Source organism: Macaca nemestrina, chromosome 17 (assembly GCF_043159975.1).
Source record: "Macaca nemestrina isolate mMacNem1 chromosome 17, mMacNem.hap1, whole genome shotgun sequence".
Classification (NCBI taxonomy): Eukaryota; Metazoa; Chordata; class Mammalia; order Primates; family Cercopithecidae; genus Macaca; species Macaca nemestrina.
This window is the reverse complement of record NC_092141.1, coordinates 2,629,705-2,645,869: the sequence shown is the minus strand read 5'-3', so window position 1 is coordinate 2,645,869 and position 16,165 is coordinate 2,629,705. Positions and strand designations below refer to the sequence as shown.

The window sequence follows — 16,165 nt, the reverse complement described above, 5'->3', positions numbered from 1 at the left end:
TTAGCCATGGTGGTGCGCCTGTAGCCCTAGCTACTTGGGAGGCTGAGTTGGGAGGATCGCTTGAGCCTAGGAGTTCAAGGCTGCGGTGAGCCATGGTCATACCATTGCACTCCATCCTGGGAGAGACAGCAAGACTCTGTGTCTGTCTGTCTCTCTCTATATATATACACACATATATATATGTATATATACATGAAATAACGCTGGGTTCAGCCTGCTAGGACCATGGGCTGGGGGGTCTTTAGCTTTCAGTGAATGGACAACACGCCCTAATGTCCAGGAAGCCAGTGTCCTCTAGAACAGAAAACATGTTGGGTGACTGGTGTCTTCTCCCTGGAGCCATCGACGATGGGACCAGTAGCACTCCGGTTGGGGAAGGGCAGGAAGAGAGGTGGAGACCTGTTACAGCTGGGCCTGTCCATCGCTCAGCAGGGTCTGACTCCTCCTGACACTCGTCTCAGGCCTCTCAGACAGTGCTCAGGGGGTGAGAGCCACAGGGCAGCTCCGTCACCACCGGCTGCAGTGGCGTAGTCAAGCTCCAGCTTCTCGTTGCAGCCTGGTCAGGAGGGCAGGCAGGGGGTAGGGATGGGACAGGGACCTTCTCTCATCCACAGGCTAGAGGGGCCACTGGTCATCGTGAGATGGGGCCATGACTCTGCGGTAAGGTCCCCTGAAGGGTGCTGAGTACTTGAGGTTTGGCTATCAAATCACCCTGACTTCCTGACCAGCCCACACCCTCCGGACTGGCGGCTGGGGTACCTCTCTCTTGGAAACTTTAGTTCTTTTTGCTGTCCTCGCCTTTTGGGGCTGGCCAACTGTGGAGCTTAAAGAAGGCATGTGGTCTCTCAGTGTCCAGTCCCGGAGGCGTCAGTGTTGACAAATGCTGTTTATTGGTCTGTTACACAGAAGAGTATAGTTTCTGAGGCAAAAACCATACACACTCTGCTCCTCACAAAACCACAGAGTTACTGAGGCAGGCACACAATGGCCACACGTGCTTGGTGGAGGCCAAGGACTCATGGACAACAAGGATGGACAATGGGACGGTCTGGCCCCCAGACAGGCTGTGCAATGCCCGGGGGCAGGGCTGGGCTGGGCAGGCTGTCCTGGGTGCAGAAGGGCTGCGGGGCCCTTTATCATGTTTCTCAAATGCAGAAAGTCTGCCAGACTTTGGTGGCTGTGGACAGGCCCCAGCCCCAGGCAGGGCCTCCAGGTCCCAGGGCAAGGCCTAGCCTGCATGTGTTGGGGTGGAGGAGGAAGTGGGGATGGCCAAGCAAGCAGCATGCCTAGGCCTGGGGGCAGGAGCTGTGCCCTTCCGGGCACCCCCGTGTACACAGCTCCTCCAGGGGGTTTCTGGGTTCCTAGGCCTCTTGGCATCCTGAGATGCATGTGGAAGGCAGAGCTAGCTTTGCTTCTCACCAGGGACAGACGGGACACCCATGCATCCCCTGCCTCCCACAGCCCCAGGGACGCAGCAGATGTCTGCGACAGATAATGGGCTGCCCCAGAACTGAGGCCTGTCCCTGAGAGGAGACCAGATTGCTCCCCTACACAATCACCCTGGGATTCCTCAGAGCAAGTGCTCCGGTCGCATTCCAGATCATCCACTGGCAAGAGCGTCCCTTACACGTGGTTTTCAGAGAAGTACCTAATGCAGAACGCAAGGGTGGGGTGGCAGGAGTGAGGCTGTACAGATACACAGAGGTACACTGCACAGGGCCGGGAGGCCTGGGGGTCACCTCAGGTGGCCAAAGGCAGTGGCAGTGCTGCTGAGGTGGGCTGCTCCCGCCCAGGGCCCACATCGTCTGACTGCTCCAGAATCTCAGGGGAGCGGCCCGAAGGCGCCCCAGGCCTCCTGCACCCAGGACATATGCCTAAACCGGCAGCATTTCTGGCGGCTCCAGCTGGGGCTGGTGCACACACAGTATACTGGGGCTGCAAAGGGACCCTCAGAAGGGACGCAGCACAGAGCCTCTCGCCCTCTGCCACCCCAGCTAAGTAGGGCCCAGGCCACTGTAGCCCCTGTTAATCCTATGGGGCCCCAGGTTCACTCATGGGCCACAGTCCAGGCTGAGGCCGCAGGTGGCAGTGGGACTATTCCCAGATGTTTGAGAGGAGCAGAGTAGGTGTGTCCCCCAAGGCAGCTGCTCCCTGAGGCTGACCGCTCCCATCCCGGCCCTGATCTGAGGGCATCCTGGCCCCTGGCTTGCCCTGCAGGGTCAGCACTGCCGGGAGTCGGATCCCAGGCTCACAGTCACTTTGTTAGGAACAGAGGTGGGGTCGGCTGGTGGCTGGGGCGGTCTGGGCGGTGATTCCCTTGCACCTCTCCCTGCCGGAGCCCAGGCGCCCGAGGTCCAGGCTCTGCACGGCTGCTGCCTCCTGGCCCCAGCTCACTTGTTCTCTATGAGCAGCTGCACCTTGTGGACGAGGTCCCGGGCGAGCCGCAGGATCTCCTGGGCATCGTGATGCTCAGCGCGTTCTGGGGGGAAACATGGACAGCTGTAGGGAGGCCCGGAGAAAGGGCAGCAGGCTGGGAGGTGGCTGACTACCTTGCTCTGTTTCCATCTGCTCTGCTAGATTCTGGACATCCCTGCCTTTGGGGAAGGGCCCCCAGAATTCCTGAGAACCCTCCAACTGTGGGGGGCCTCCACACCCCTGCTGGGGGCAGCCGGGATGGCTGGAGCAGCTCGTACCATTGAAAAACTTGATGATGTCAGTGAAGTCCATGTTGTTGTCGCGGATGACCTCTCGGTAGACCTCCACCAGGGCCAGGGCGATGAACAGGACAAAGTGCTCCGACGAGATGTGCCTGGCTGCCCAGATCACCTCCCACACAGCAAACACATCCTCGTACAGCAGTTCTGGGGATAGTAAGCAGCTGCTGCTCTCCTGTCCCAGCCGCATGTCTGGGGCTAAGGCTGGGATTGAGGCTGCGGTTGGGGCTGAGGCTGGGGCTGACACTGGCTGGCCTGGCTGGCTGCTCATAGGGCCTCTAAATGGAGCCAGTTGAGGAGTCAGAGCTTCAGGAGCCAAAGTCCTGGGATTCTCTCCATGACACAGCCTGGCTCAAGAATGGGGGTTCTGTACCCCATACCAAGGCCCTGTCCTTTTCTTGGGTAATTTCTGCTCACTGAGTTCCTGCAGACTCTGTGCCTGCACTTCAGCCAGGCAGCTCCGTCACGGGCCTCCCATCTTGGTGCTCAGGAATGCTTTGGTTTGAAAAAAGTTCCCCGGCTGGGTGCGGTGGCTCAAGCCTGTAATCCCAGCACTTTGGGAGGCCGAGACGGGCGGATCACGAGGTCAGGAGATCGAGACCATCCTGGCTAACACGGTGAAACCCCGTCTCTACTAAAAAATACAAAAAACTAGCGGGGCGAGGCGGCGGGCGCCTGTAGTCCCAGCTACTCGGGAGGCTGAGGCAGGAGAATGGCGTGAACCCGGGAGGCGGAGCTTGCAGTGAGCCGAGATCCGGCCACCACACTCCAGCCCGGGCTACAGAGCAAGACTCCGTCTCAAAAAAAAAAAAAAAAAAAAAGAAAAACAAAAAAATTCCCCAAACCATGACCTATGAGAGTTATAATTGTCAACCCTGGCGGCACTTTGGGAGATTTTGTTTTCTTTTTAATTTTTTCTTTTCTTTTTTCTTTTTTTTTTTGAGACAGAGTCTGGCTCTGTTGCCCCAGCTGGAGTGCAGTGGCACAATCTCAGCTCACTGTAACCTCACCTCCACTACAGGCACCCGCCACCATGCCCGGCTGATTTTTGTATTTTTAGTAGAGACGGAGTTTCACCATGTTGGCCAGGCTGGCCTCAAACCCCTGACCTCAAGTGATCTGCTTGCCTCGGCCTCCCAAAGTGCTGGGATGACAGGTATGAGCCACTGCACCCAGCCAAATTTTTTCTTTCTATTTTAGAAATTAAAGACAGGGTCTGGCTATGTTGCCCAGGCTGGTCTCAAGTTCCTGGGCTCAGGCAGTCCTCTCACCTTGACTTCCCAAAGTGCTGGGATTACAGGCATAAGCCACTGTGTCTGGTCAGGGGGCATTTAAGAACACACAGGCCCAGGCAGCCACAATTAGTAAGTCTGGGGCTGGGTGGGGCCCAGGGTACTCGTAGTTTTTTAAAGCTCCGCAGCTGGTTCCAAGGTCCGGTTAGGATTGAGAACTGTTGGCTTTGGGGAAGAGGGAGCTCTTACTGCCCCCACCTCAGCCCCATGATCCAACCCACTTCTTACCCCTCTTAAAATCCAGCAGGAACCAGCGATAACAGAAGTAGAAGTGGGTGTAGTCTCCATTCTGATGCATCAGCTCAAACAGCTCTGAGTCCAGGATCTTATGTAGGTGGGAAAAGGGAGAGCCCTGAGCTGATGCTTCCTCTCTGGCCACCACTCACCCTCCGCTCACGCCCAGGGATGCACGCGATCCCCAGACCTGGCAGTGGGTCTGTCTGTTGCCCCGTGCCCCGTGGTGTGATTCCCAGACCTGGCAGTGGGTCTGTCTGTTGCCCCGTGCCCCGTGGTGTGATTCCCAGACCTGGCAGTGGGTCTGTCTGTTGCCCCGTGCCCCGCGGTGCACTCTCTCCCCCTTGGATCTCCTTGTGGAGGCTGGGTTGCTCCCTGCTACCCCTCCCATCACCCGTCTCTCAGGGCTGCTTTATTTTTAGGGTTATACGATTTTCTGGGTATCTGATGTCATCAGCAACCCCTACTGTTCGCCAGAGCTTTCAAGGGCATGAGCATTCACACACACTCCTCCTCAAGTTCTAACACTGAGACCATGGTTCTCTGTTTTTTGTTTTTTGTTTTTGAGTCGGAGTCTCGCTCTGTCTCCCAGGCTGGAGTGCAGTGGCGCGACCTTGGCTCACTGCAAGCTCCGCCTCCCGGGTTTGAGCGATTCTCCTGCCTCAGCCTCCTGAGTAGCTGGGACTACAGGCGCCCCCCAACGCCCGGCTAATTTTTGTATTTTTAGTAGAGATGGGGTTTCATGATGTTGACCAGGCTGGTTTCGAACTCCTGACTTCGTCATTCGCCCGCCTCAGCCTCCCAAAGTGCTGGGATGACAGGCCTGAGCAGCCTTGCCTGGCCAAAACTATGTCTTTTAAAATGAAAGAAATTAAGTTTCTATGTGAAGTATGTTTTTGGAAAGCTCTCTAGCCTTCCTGTGGACGATGGACAAGCCCGGCTCTGCCTGCTCCCGTGCCCGTGGGTGGCAACCGGCCTCACCTGGATGAGGGAGCGCATGTTGGCAAAGTGGGTGTCCATGGCACCCCCGTTGGGGAAGTTCTGGCTCATCCTCTTCATGAGGTGGCTGAAGCAGCTGTAGGCCAGCTGATCTGAGGGGAGACCGGCGTAAAGCTGGCAGGGCAGGACACTCGGGACAGGGCTGGCTCCCATTCCTGCTCTTCCAGACCTGGCCAGCCTCTCGTCCTTTCTCCAGCTTCTGCAGCCTAGTCCCACGTCCCATCCCTCGCCGTTGTCGAGGGTGACCAGGAGAGGTGCCCAGTCCCATGTCTCCCATCCGTCACCGTTGTCGAGGGTGACCAGGAGAGGTGCCCAGTCCCACGTCCCCCATCCCTCACGGTTGTCAAGGGTGACCAGGAGAGGCGACCAGTCCCACGTCCCCCATCCCTCACCGTTGTCGAGGGTGAGCAGGAGAGGTGCTCAGTCCCACGTCCTCCCATCCCTCACCGTTGTCGAGGGTGACCAGGAGAGGTGCTCAGTCCCACGTCCTCCCATCCCTCACGGTTGTCAAGGTTGACCAGGAGAGGTGCCCAGTCCCATGTCCCCCATCCCTACCGTTGTCGAGGGTGAGCAGGAGAAGTGCGCAGTCCCACATCCCCCCATCCCTCACTGTTGTCTAGGGTGACCGGGAGAGGCGCCCAGTCCCACGTCCCCCCATCCCTCACTGTTGTCTAGGGTGACCGGGAGAGGTGCTCATCCCTCATCCCTCACCGTTGTCGAGGGTGACCAGGAGAGGTGCCAGCAGATCGCACATGCCCTGCACATAGCCCATGTCCAGGTGCTCCCACACATAGCTGAAAGGTAGGGGCAGAGTCACTGTGGCTGTGCCCCATTCTTCCCTCCCTCCGGATCCCTGGGGAAAAGGCCTCCAGAGCCACCTGCCGCCCGGAAGTCAGCCTTTCCCTGACCCTAAGCCATGTACTGTGCACCCCCCACAGGGAGACAATGGGGAACAACCCACAGGCCCCCCCAAGGCACTCAGGACTTAGGGAGAGACAAGGCCGTCATGCCTGGTAGGTGGGCGCGGGGGCGGGGATGAGGGACAGCTTCCTGAAGAAGCGGCTGAAGGGGAGTCCGGTGGACCTAAGAATGAAGAGGGGCGGGGAAGGGGTGTTGCAGGGAAGAAGCTCTCCAGGCAGGGGGAGCCAAGTGTGATTCAGGAGCAGGAGAGAGGAGCAGGGCACCTTCTGGACCTCATGTTTCAGAGTAACTGGCGGGAGCCAGAGTGCGGGGGCAGGGTCCCGCCTCCCACCCTGAGCCCCGCCCCACAAGGCACCTGCACATGACGTCTCTGAGCCTCTCCAGGTTGGGGGGCGTGAAGTACCAGTAGTTGCGGTCACATCTCTGCACATCCTTGTCTATGCGGTGCAGGTTTAAGGCCACAGTGTCCAGTAATTCTATCTGGAAGAGGGGAGGGCCCTCAGGGATGAGACCGGGCAGCCCTTCCCAGGCTGGGGACAGAATGTGCCCCAAGAAATGCAGCAAAACAGGGAATCCCGAGACCAGAGCGAGTCCTCTGGGGATGCTGAGAAATGGGCTCAGAACTCCCTTCCAGGGCAGTCAGGGCACCCCGCCTTCCACCCCGCCAGCCCTTCCCCAGCTCTGGGATGTCAGGAGGGCCTCTGGGCGGCTGGGAACAGCGCCTGGGGGGCATGTACGCACAGTGTAGGCAGCTGCACACACAGCTGCAAGCTCCTCCCCCGCCTCCAGTTCTCCGGCCTGAGGAGGCTTCTCCTGGCTGGGATCCTGGGGCTCCGAGAAAGTGTGAGCTGCAGGGCCGAGCCCACTGGAGCCTTCCTCCCCGCCGCCGTCCTCCTCTTCGAAGACTACGCTCTGCCCCTCATCTAGGCTTGACTGGATGCCCGAGGCCACGGAGTAATTGCGAGAGGAGGGCAGTCCTGAGTCTGGGGAGTCGAACTCCACGGAATGCTGCTGCTCCACCGCAGCGGTGCCCGGAGTCCCGGCTCCTGCTTCCTGCTCAGGCTTTGGTCTGGAATCTTCGGGGTCCTGGGGCCCCGGGGGCTCCAGTTCATCCACAGAGATAAACACCTGGTGGGTGAACACAGGGCGGCTCCACCTTCACTCTAGCACCTTCCCGCAGCCGCCTCGGCCAGAAGGGAGCTGGAATGCAAAACTCTTCACACCCCCTCTCCCACCACAGCCCCCAACACCGTCGCTGCCACGGAGCACCAAGCCAGCTTCCGACCCAGCCGGCCACGGAGAGCAGCCTCTGGCCAAACATGACGACACCGCCTTCAGCCCTGCTCGAAGCAACAGCTCCAGGTCTTCCTGTGGCTACTGAAGGGAAGAAAGGGAGCCAGAGGGCCGAACGCTCAATGGCCAGTTTGAACTAAGTCTCATGCTCGAAACGCCTAAAATCATGAGAACAGGAGGACGTCCTTAGTGTTTTGGTGTGGCTGCCAGGACACCCTGGGTGGAGAGAGGGCTAAAGGTTTTAGGAAAAACAAGTGTTTCCTTATTTTCAGTATTGAATGTTCAGCAGGACAAGACGGGAGCATTCTGTGACAAGTACCTAGTCAGCTCCATTAGCCCTCAGGCAAGGGGAGACGTAAGAAGGAAAAGCAAACATTCTACCGACTAGACACAGTCCACCACCGTGGACAAGGCAGGGGGAAGAGAAGAGACGCACCGAGACTCTTTGGGATTTTTCTTTCTCTATTTTGACCATGTAGGGAAAGCGATGGTAAAAGCAGTTTCTACTTTGGGCAGGAAGCATGAAGTGCTGGGTAAGGCCACAGTTCTGTGGCAACTGGATATGCCAGTGAGGAAGGCTACTGCTGTCCATGAGCTCAGCAGCCGGGCAGTGGCACAGACTAAGATTTTTACAAAACCAGAGAGAGGGAGAATGTGTTCCTGAATAGGGGATTAAGAACAAAGCACATGGGAAATGAGAATGTGCCTTGTTAGTTCTATTTCTTTCTTTTTTTTTATTTCTGAGGCAGGGTCTCACTCCATAGCCCAGGCTAGAGTGCAGTGCAGTGGTGGGAGCACGGCTCACTGCAGCCTCAACCTCCATGGCTCCAGTGGTCCACTCACCTCAGCCTCCCGAGTAGCTGGGACCACAGGCGCACCCTAACACATACGGCTAATTTTTGCGTTTGTTGTAAAGACAGGGTTTCACATGTTGCCCAGGCTGGTCTTGAACTCTTGAACTCAAGCAGTCCTCCAACCTCTGCCTCCCAAAGTGTTGGAATTACAGGCATGAGCCACCACACCCAGCCAGTTAGATTTAACTTCCTTCAACTTGCATTTTCTGTTAATGTTAGTAAGGATTTAGTAAAGTAACAAGAATACACAATAAAGAGGCAATTTTAAAGAAAAAAGTTGGTCGGGCGTGGTGGCTCAAGCCTGTAATCCCAGCACTTTGGGAGGCTGAGACGGGTGGATCACGAGGTCAGGAGATCGAGACCATCCTGGCGAACACCCGTCTCTACTGAAAAATACAAAAACCTAGCCGGGCGAGGTGGTGGGCGCCTGTAGTCCCAGCTACTCGGGAGGCTGAGGCAAGAGAATGGTGTGAACCTGGGAGGCGGAGCTTGCAGTGAGCTGAGATCCAGCCACTGTACTCCAGCCCGGGCGACAGAGCGAGACTCCGTCTCAAAAAAAAAAAAAAAAAAAAGGAAGTGTCCTTAAAAAAGAAACTTATCAGTGTTCGTTGGGCCAGGCAGTCACAGTTTAGAACTTGCCGTTGGAAAGGCAGGAGTGATGCCGGAAAGAGCTACTCTCTCGTGCTCTGAGCGAGCTTGGCATAGTCCTGTGTAGTGACAGGCAACACCGTGGGAGGAAGGATCTCGCCAGTCGACACCAATGGGGCTGCTCTACGGGCTCCCCTATTCTCAGGCCCACAGCTCTCAGGAAGCCTCTACAGTCAGAGGATATGGGTGGAGAGGGGAAACTGAGACCCAAAGACAGGAAGTTCTTGCCCAGAAACATTCATCTTGTCAGTAGTGGATCTGGGACTAGAACCCAGCACTGCCTGTTGCTAGCTTTGAGGTCTTTCTACAAGGAGGAGGGCTTCCCTAAATCCCAGTAAGTCCATCTTTCCCTCTAGTTGGCTAAAACTGAGCACAATGCACTCTCTCACTTTATTCCTACAATACCCAGAGAAATAGATGGTAGAGGCACAGTTAGCCATTTCCAGTTGGAGAAAATGAGACACGGCCACATTAGGCCTTTCTTGCAGGGCCCCACCAGTTCCCAGAGGTCAGGCTGGTGCCCAGGATCACTGTGCATAAAATGCGGGTGGTCCCCAAGATCCCCAACCCTCCAGGCCCCGTGTGGCTCACATCGTTGCTGATGGTGGAGTCTCGGTGGATGAGGCGCTGCACGTGGCTGTCGATGCTGCTGCCCGAGGAGAACTTGGTGCGTGTGGCTGGGTGGGCCTCCCGCTCCCGCTGCCTCACCACCACCTCGCAGGCCTTCCACTCTGCCAACACCTGCTGGTACCTCGCTGCCACCACTGCATCCACCTGTACTCAGACCACACCACGACCATGGGGGGAGCGTGCACCAGGCCCTCCCCTTCAGGAGCTGGGCCTGCACTGGACCTTGGGTCCTGAGTCTCAGACTCAAGACGGGCCTCGGGGTAAGGGCGGTCGAGCTGCCCTGCCGTGCTTCTTTCTGGCTGGGAAGGGGCTGAGGCTTCCAAGGTCCCTTCCCTGGCGTCCCCTGGCCCAGCTCCCCATCTCACCAGCCCCATGGGAACAGGCTCCTTTTACCTGCTCCATCTCCTTCTTGCTCATGCCGAACGTGTAGTGGCCGAGCAGAAAGGGCCAGACGTCCTTGCGGATCTCGTGCTCTATGCCTCCGTAGTAAACTTGCCGCAGCAGCTCCAGCTCTTTGTAGTTCTGAGGGACCCGGGGAGTCAAGACCGTGCGGCCTCCACAGTCACTGTGGCCCAGCTCGGGGAGCCCCATCCCACAGAGAATGGGCTGGGCCGGGGCCTCTAGCGACTGCTGAAGCTCAGGCAAAGCCTGCTTTGGGGTGGCCACATCCTCCCGTGCCCCGGATCACAGTGGGATGAGATCTCGTTCTGCTCTCCTTCCTTATGGGGCAGGACGTGGCGTCCGGAGAGAGGCCGAGCTTTATCCAGGATCACAGGGCGATGTGGACGCAGGACAGCTTCCCAGTCTAGCCCCCTTCCCGTGTCAGCCCCATGCCCAGATGCAAGAGATTCTGCCAGGACCCCGGTCACTCCGTGGCAACGGCCCTGGCCTGTCAACCGCGCCCACTGCCACATTTTACCCTGAAGCCCTCACTCCTGCCCGCCCCAGCCCCTCGACCTGTGGCTCTGGAACCCCAGGGTTGGCACCTTTTTGTCCTTCTGATACTTGCTCCACGTGTCCTTGGTGAGGCCTGCGGAGGCCCCCGGGGGCCGGTCAGGTGGAATAATGCTATGGTGCACCAGCGCTGACAGATGGGTCCGCACCGTGGACAGGTGGCGGCAATGTGCCAGCCCTGCAGTGGGCAGCAGTGGGCAGCGGGGGGCTGGGACCGACCCAGGGCCACCCGCCCCCAGCCCACCACAGCCCGGCACGCCCCACACTCACAGCCGTAGAAGGCCCGGGACACGATCTGCCTCTTCATGCTCTCACACAGTAGCCTGAGCGGCAACCTGTGGGAACAACCCGGCTTAGCGGGGAGGGGCTGCGGCCCCTCTGGTGGGAGGAGAGAGAGAAGGGAGGAGGTTCTGTCCTGGGGGGCAGGTAGGGCACTGGGGAGGGTGCAAGGAGGAGGAGCCACAGCCCAGCAGCCGTCAATGGGCACCCTGTCCCTGCCTGCCACCCCGGATAGAGCTGCGGTGGGGCCCCCGCCTGGCCCCCAACCACCTGGGGATCTTGGTCAATGAACTTCACCTGTGTGAATCTTCGTTTCCTCATATGAAAAATGGAGACAGGCACCGGAGGGTCAAGATTAATAAACAAAAACGAAGTAAAGGTAAAAGAGAACACCTCCCATAAAAGCCATTCACTCACTGCCCTGGCACACGGCAGGTGGCTGCTGAGTGTCCGCAGGTGGACGGCCTGTCAGCAGGGTCTGTGTGCACATCGGGAAGGGGAGCTCATGGGGACTGAGCCGATGATGTGCCGGACACAACTCTGGACATTCGCTGGGGTTCTCTCCTTCTGTCCTCACAAGTACCGTAAGCAGCAAGTAGCATCACCCCATTTTACAGATGAGGAAACTGAGGTTCAGACATATAGAGGCTCACGGTAATTCCGTAACTTGAAAGTCACGTGGGTAGCAAAAGTGAAATTTGAACCCAGGTCTGTCCCACTCTAGAGGCCACCCTGTCGTGCAAGTGACATGGCCTTTAAGGAAAGATGGACACACACGTGGCCGGACATGCTAACGGGAAGCTGGAGCCGAGCGCTGCCCACTCACCGGTCGGGGATGCAGCTACAGTGGCTGGGGGTTGCATGTGGGGAGCTGCTGGAGGAGCAGGAGAGGCAGGAGGAGCCCTGACTGCACAGGGGCTCCAGGTGCCAGGCTGGCAGGCTGGGCCCAAAGCCCTGCATCTCGATCATGTCACCAGCATCTGAGGGCAGGAAGGATGGCACGGTCAGAGCCCGAGAAACCTTCTCTCCCAGCACCTGCAGCAGGCCCACCTCTGTGCCCAGAGCTGCAGAATCAAGTCACCCACGGGTGGAAAAGCACAGAGGGGGGACTGCCTGGTCCGGAGCCCAGAGATGGAAACGGTAAGGAGAGAGGGCGCCTGACACGTCCGAGCCTCCAGCAAGCCCGGAGGGGGCAGCCGGGGGTCGTTCTGTGTGTGGTAAAACACTTGGGCTGAGTCTTGGGTGACTGTGCCTAGAGCTCTACCTTGCGGCCAGCAAGCCCTTGCTTTTCCAGAGGGAAGGGAAAGAGAGAGAAGGAACCAAGACCTGAGCTCCCCGAAGTGCCACCAGCCTGCAAGGATTCAGCTTGCTCCTCTTGGCAAACTCTGAGATGCTCAAGGTGTCCAGGGAGTCCCCACTGTTCAAAGCCCCTGAGGAATCTGAGTCACCTGCCCGTAGGCCTGACTCTTCTAGGGGAGTCTAGATCTGGTGGCCAGTGGCTACGGATGAGCAGTGCCCCGTGCCCAGGCCAGGCACCCCTGCTGCCAGCTCCCACGGGCCCTTTCTGAATTCTACTCCATCCCTGCCTAGCCTGAGAGCTCTTAGCATGGTGGCCTCCCGAAAACAACAGCGAGTTGGATGGAAGCCACAGGTCCCACGGCTACGAGGCCACTGAGGGAGTGGGGGTGGTGGCTGGGCACAGAGGCGGGGATGGGGGTGGTGGGGGGCACAGAGGCCCACCATCCAATGTGACAGAGAAGAACAGGCCCAGTTGCAGCCTCAGAAGATGACTCCTTGGACACAGCTATGCTGCCAGCAGACAGGGCCTGCTCGGCCAGCCCAGGTGGTCTGAATCAGAACTCAAGACCCTTGAGGGCTCCCAGGGTCCAAGTGGGGCAGGGCACTGCTTAAGGGGGACTCTGGCAGGTCCAGTGAGCCACAGAGATGAAGCAAAGTGAGAGAGGAAGTGGAAGCACTGGGGGTGATGCCAGGAGGGAGGGAGAGAGTGGAGAAGAGTTCGGAAGAACAGGGACGGAGAGCCGTGTGTGCTGAGGGGGTCCTGTGGGCAGCGGTTTGCTTGGCTGACTCAGCCTGGGCCGGGGCCCACTGTGGCCTGCTGCAGGCATGGGCCTGACTTTGGTGGGAGCTGGACTCCAGCTCTGGGTGTGCCTTGGTGGGGAGGGCTGAGCTGAGCCCCTTCCAGTTCCCTCAGCGGTTGCCCTGCCTTGGCCGGGGCTCTCTTCCCAGACCCACAGCCGTGAGGTTTGCAGATATCTGGCGCTTCAGCTCCACCAGGAGGCAAATTAAGGGAGCACACGTGGTGAGGAGGGGCTGCGGCTCTGGGAGTGAGGGCGTTGCAAGCCATGCCTGAGACTCTGGGAAGAAGGAGAGGGCACAGGTGCAGTAGGGCAGGAGCCCAGCTCAGGCCCCTGCAGCAGGAAGGAGAGAAGAGGACAGTCCCGGGAGGAGCCGGGGTGGGAAGAGGCCCAGCCAGGCAGGCAGCAGGCAACAGGCGGGCAGGCAGGGAAGGCAACAGGGGCGAGGGCGGGGGTGGGCAAAGGGAACCAAGCTCATGCCCAGAAAGGAGGCCCAGCCAAGGCATGTCTCCTGGGTCAATGCTCTTCACCTTAATCCTCCAGGAAGGAGCTGAACCAGCCACATTCGAACACTGTGTCTCTGAACGAGCCCAGTGCAGACAGCTGGGGCTATGGCGTGACTGAGTGAGGGCGCAGGCTGGACGGGGGGGTCTGCTGGGTCGGCTTTGACTCTGACCCTCTCCTCTGAGCATGAGGAAAGTGTAAAGCATGAAAACAGTGTGACGAACCCCACAGCCCCTAAGACTCCGAGTGAAAGGTGCGTGGCCTGGAGCAGAATTAGAGTGAATAGCATCTCTGCTCTGTGGGGAGGCAGCAGGAAAAGGAAGGGGAGAGGAAGAGGGAGGGAGAGGAAATCTGGACACCCCGCCACTGATTCACATGCACAAGTCAAGCATGTTGCAGGCCTGAAAAGCAACAGCTGGCAGAACGGACTCAACAGTGTTGTCATTATGGACTGGAGTGCAGGTGGGGGGCCCCCATTCCCCAGCCCTCTCCCCAACCGCCTGCTGATTCTGCTCTTACGCCTCCTCTCCTTTCCCAAGTATTAGGGGCCCAGAAGTTCCACACTGGGTTGGCCTAACTCCTAAGTTCTTGAGAGGATACACAGATGAGCCCTGAGGCCTCTGGACCCCTGGAAGTGGGCCTGGAAGTTTCTCTGATCCCGGAGGCCTCAGCCCTGAGACTAGTCAGGGATAGGCTTTCGATCACCGAGTCTGTCAAGGGCTCTGCTAGGACCCTCCAGTCTCTAGCCTGACTACCAGTTCGTGGGGGAAGAAGTAGCTCTGTGGGTGCCCTCAGAGCTCAACCTTCCCACACTGCTCAGTCAGTCCACTGTAAACAGGCAACAGCCCCAAGTCCAGGTTTGCAAGGAACCAGATGGCAGGGGTGTGTGCAGGCAATAAACATCAGAAGCGGGATGTTCCCACCTAGGCCTGGCCTACAGGCTCATATTGGAAGGGCTGGGAGGGAGGGTGGGCATGAGGGCAGGCGCCTGGCAGTAGGAGGGCAGCTGGCAGCGTGTGTGGAGGGTGTGCTGGGTGTGTTCTAACACAGACCAGGCCGCCCTGCCTGCCCGGGAACTATTACTGGTTTAGTGGCCGGCTAAGGAACTGGGCTTCCCGGCAGAACTTTGTGGAAGCCTAAGGGGAGTGTGACATATTCTGAGGGCATCCTCTGCAGGGGCGGGGAAAGGGAGAAGCAACTGGTTGTATAGCTGGGAATGGGTGGGGATGGGGAAGCTCCCCTCGTCTCTGGGAGAACTGGCCTCAGCCTCTTCCTACCCACCCCTTCCTGGAGCACCCAGCCCAGTCCTCATAGGTCGCCTGGCTGATTGCTTGCTGGAAAGAGTAGGGCTCCCTCTCTACCAAGCCAGCTCTGTGCTAGGAAAGATGGGTGGTAGGCAGAGGAACCCTGAGAGGCTGAGGGTACCACGCTATCACCTCCAACAAAGGGGACCTCTCCATTCATGGACCCTGAGGTTCATGAGGGCAGGAACACAGCCGTCTTATATCCCTGGCACAGGCGAAGAGACGGAGTTCTGGGATAGTGAGGAACCTGCTCAAAACCGTACAGGGAACCAGGGGGATATCTGGGGCGGGAGCTCATGTTGCCAGGCCCTGAGCCTGGCCCCTTCCTGGACACCATGCTGCAGCTATTTCTAGATATCATGCCAAAGCACCAGGCCCTGCCTGCTGGGGCCCTCAGGCCTCCGGGGAAAACTGAGCCCTGGGGCCCTTCCCCTGGCAGCCCTCAACCCCTTGCCTGACCCAAAGCTGCTGCCCATGCCCCAGGAAGGACCCGGTACCTCCGTCCTATTTCTGTTAAGTCAGGAGTCAGAAGCACCAGGCCCAGAGGCTGGTCTTCCCAATCAGCAGAAAGACTGGGAATTTGCCAGCCTGACCCCCGGAGCACGAATGGGCTCAGAGAGCCACTCAGGGTGCCCAGGAGGCAATCAGATCATCAGACCTTCTTATTAGCAAATCCTCTTCCTTCTCAGGCACAAAGTGCCCTCCTCGCAGCCTGGAGCTGCCTGCCCTGGGCCAGCCCCTTTACTTGCCAGGGCCTGTCTGGCCTCCTTTTGCCCTCCCTGATCTGCCCCCTGATGGAAGGGAACTGCCCTAGGTGCAAGTCCCCTAATGCCAACACTGCCGTTCGCGCCCCTGTGGTGGGTGGCAGGTGGGCCCGGGAGGGAGGGTGGGGATGAGGTGGGTCAGGGAGAGGGAGGGATAAAAACCTTTCATCGGATTGGGAGCTGTGAGGTTCCGCGAGCAGATCATTGAGAGCATTGCGTGCAGTTTATCCTCCTCTTCCTCATCATCGTCCACCGAGGCCGCGCGGCTGGCCGCTAGGTGGTGGTAGTTAATAGTGACTGCTCAAAGAGAACAGCAAGAGGCAGAGGCATGAGGACCCTCATCCCTGGGCAGGACGGACTCCCTCCTTAAGGGGAGTGGAATGGAGGCCGGGGTCATCGTGATTCTGCAGGGCACAAAAGAGGGGAAGGGAGGGGACCAGAAAGCTCTTTGGATGATTTTCCTGGGACAGTGTGGAAGGAGGTGAGGGGCTGGGGCAGCTGCAGAGCCTCACTCTTTGGAGGCAGCCTCTCTAGGAAGAACAGAAGAGAGAGAACGGAGGTGGGGGGATGTGAGACGACCGGGACTGTTTGGAACGGGCTGGCAGCCCAGGAGGCCATCGGCCCTCGCACAGGCTGGGCATGGCGGCTGGCAGATGGGTCCTGATCATTCTCTAGCTCC

General features: G+C 58.6%; 1 protein-coding gene across 3 annotated transcripts in view; it reads right to left on the bottom strand.

Annotated features, from left to right (window-relative positions):
- Positions 1 to 871: 871 nt before the first annotated feature.
- The window catches only part of LOC105474294 (small G protein signaling modulator 2), a 43,707-nt gene continuing 28,413 nt past the window's right edge, over positions 872 to 16,165 (bottom strand). The window contains exons 12-24 of one of the 3 annotated variants that reach the window (XM_071082119.1): positions 15,649 to 15,783; positions 11,645 to 11,798; positions 10,810 to 10,874; positions 10,572 to 10,717; positions 9,979 to 10,107; positions 9,547 to 9,729; positions 6,902 to 7,288; positions 6,516 to 6,640; positions 5,951 to 6,033; positions 5,222 to 5,331; positions 4,235 to 4,331; positions 2,694 to 2,861; positions 872 to 2,479 (exon numbers count right to left, since the gene is read on the bottom strand). In XM_071082119.1, coding sequence (XP_070938220.1) covers positions 2,391 to 2,479; positions 2,694 to 2,861; positions 4,235 to 4,331; positions 5,222 to 5,331; positions 5,951 to 6,033; positions 6,516 to 6,640; positions 6,902 to 7,288; positions 9,547 to 9,729; positions 9,979 to 10,107; positions 10,572 to 10,717; positions 10,810 to 10,874; positions 11,645 to 11,798; positions 15,649 to 15,783 — 1,871 coding nt within the window. In that variant the 3' untranslated portion in view covers positions 872 to 2,390. The remainder of the gene's footprint in view (positions 2,480 to 2,693; positions 2,862 to 4,234; positions 4,332 to 5,221; positions 5,332 to 5,950; positions 6,034 to 6,515; positions 6,641 to 6,901; positions 7,289 to 9,546; positions 9,730 to 9,978; positions 10,108 to 10,571; positions 10,718 to 10,809; positions 10,875 to 11,644; positions 11,799 to 15,648; positions 15,784 to 16,165) is intronic. The other 2 variants (XM_071082121.1, XM_071082120.1) reach the window with 2 other exon arrangements.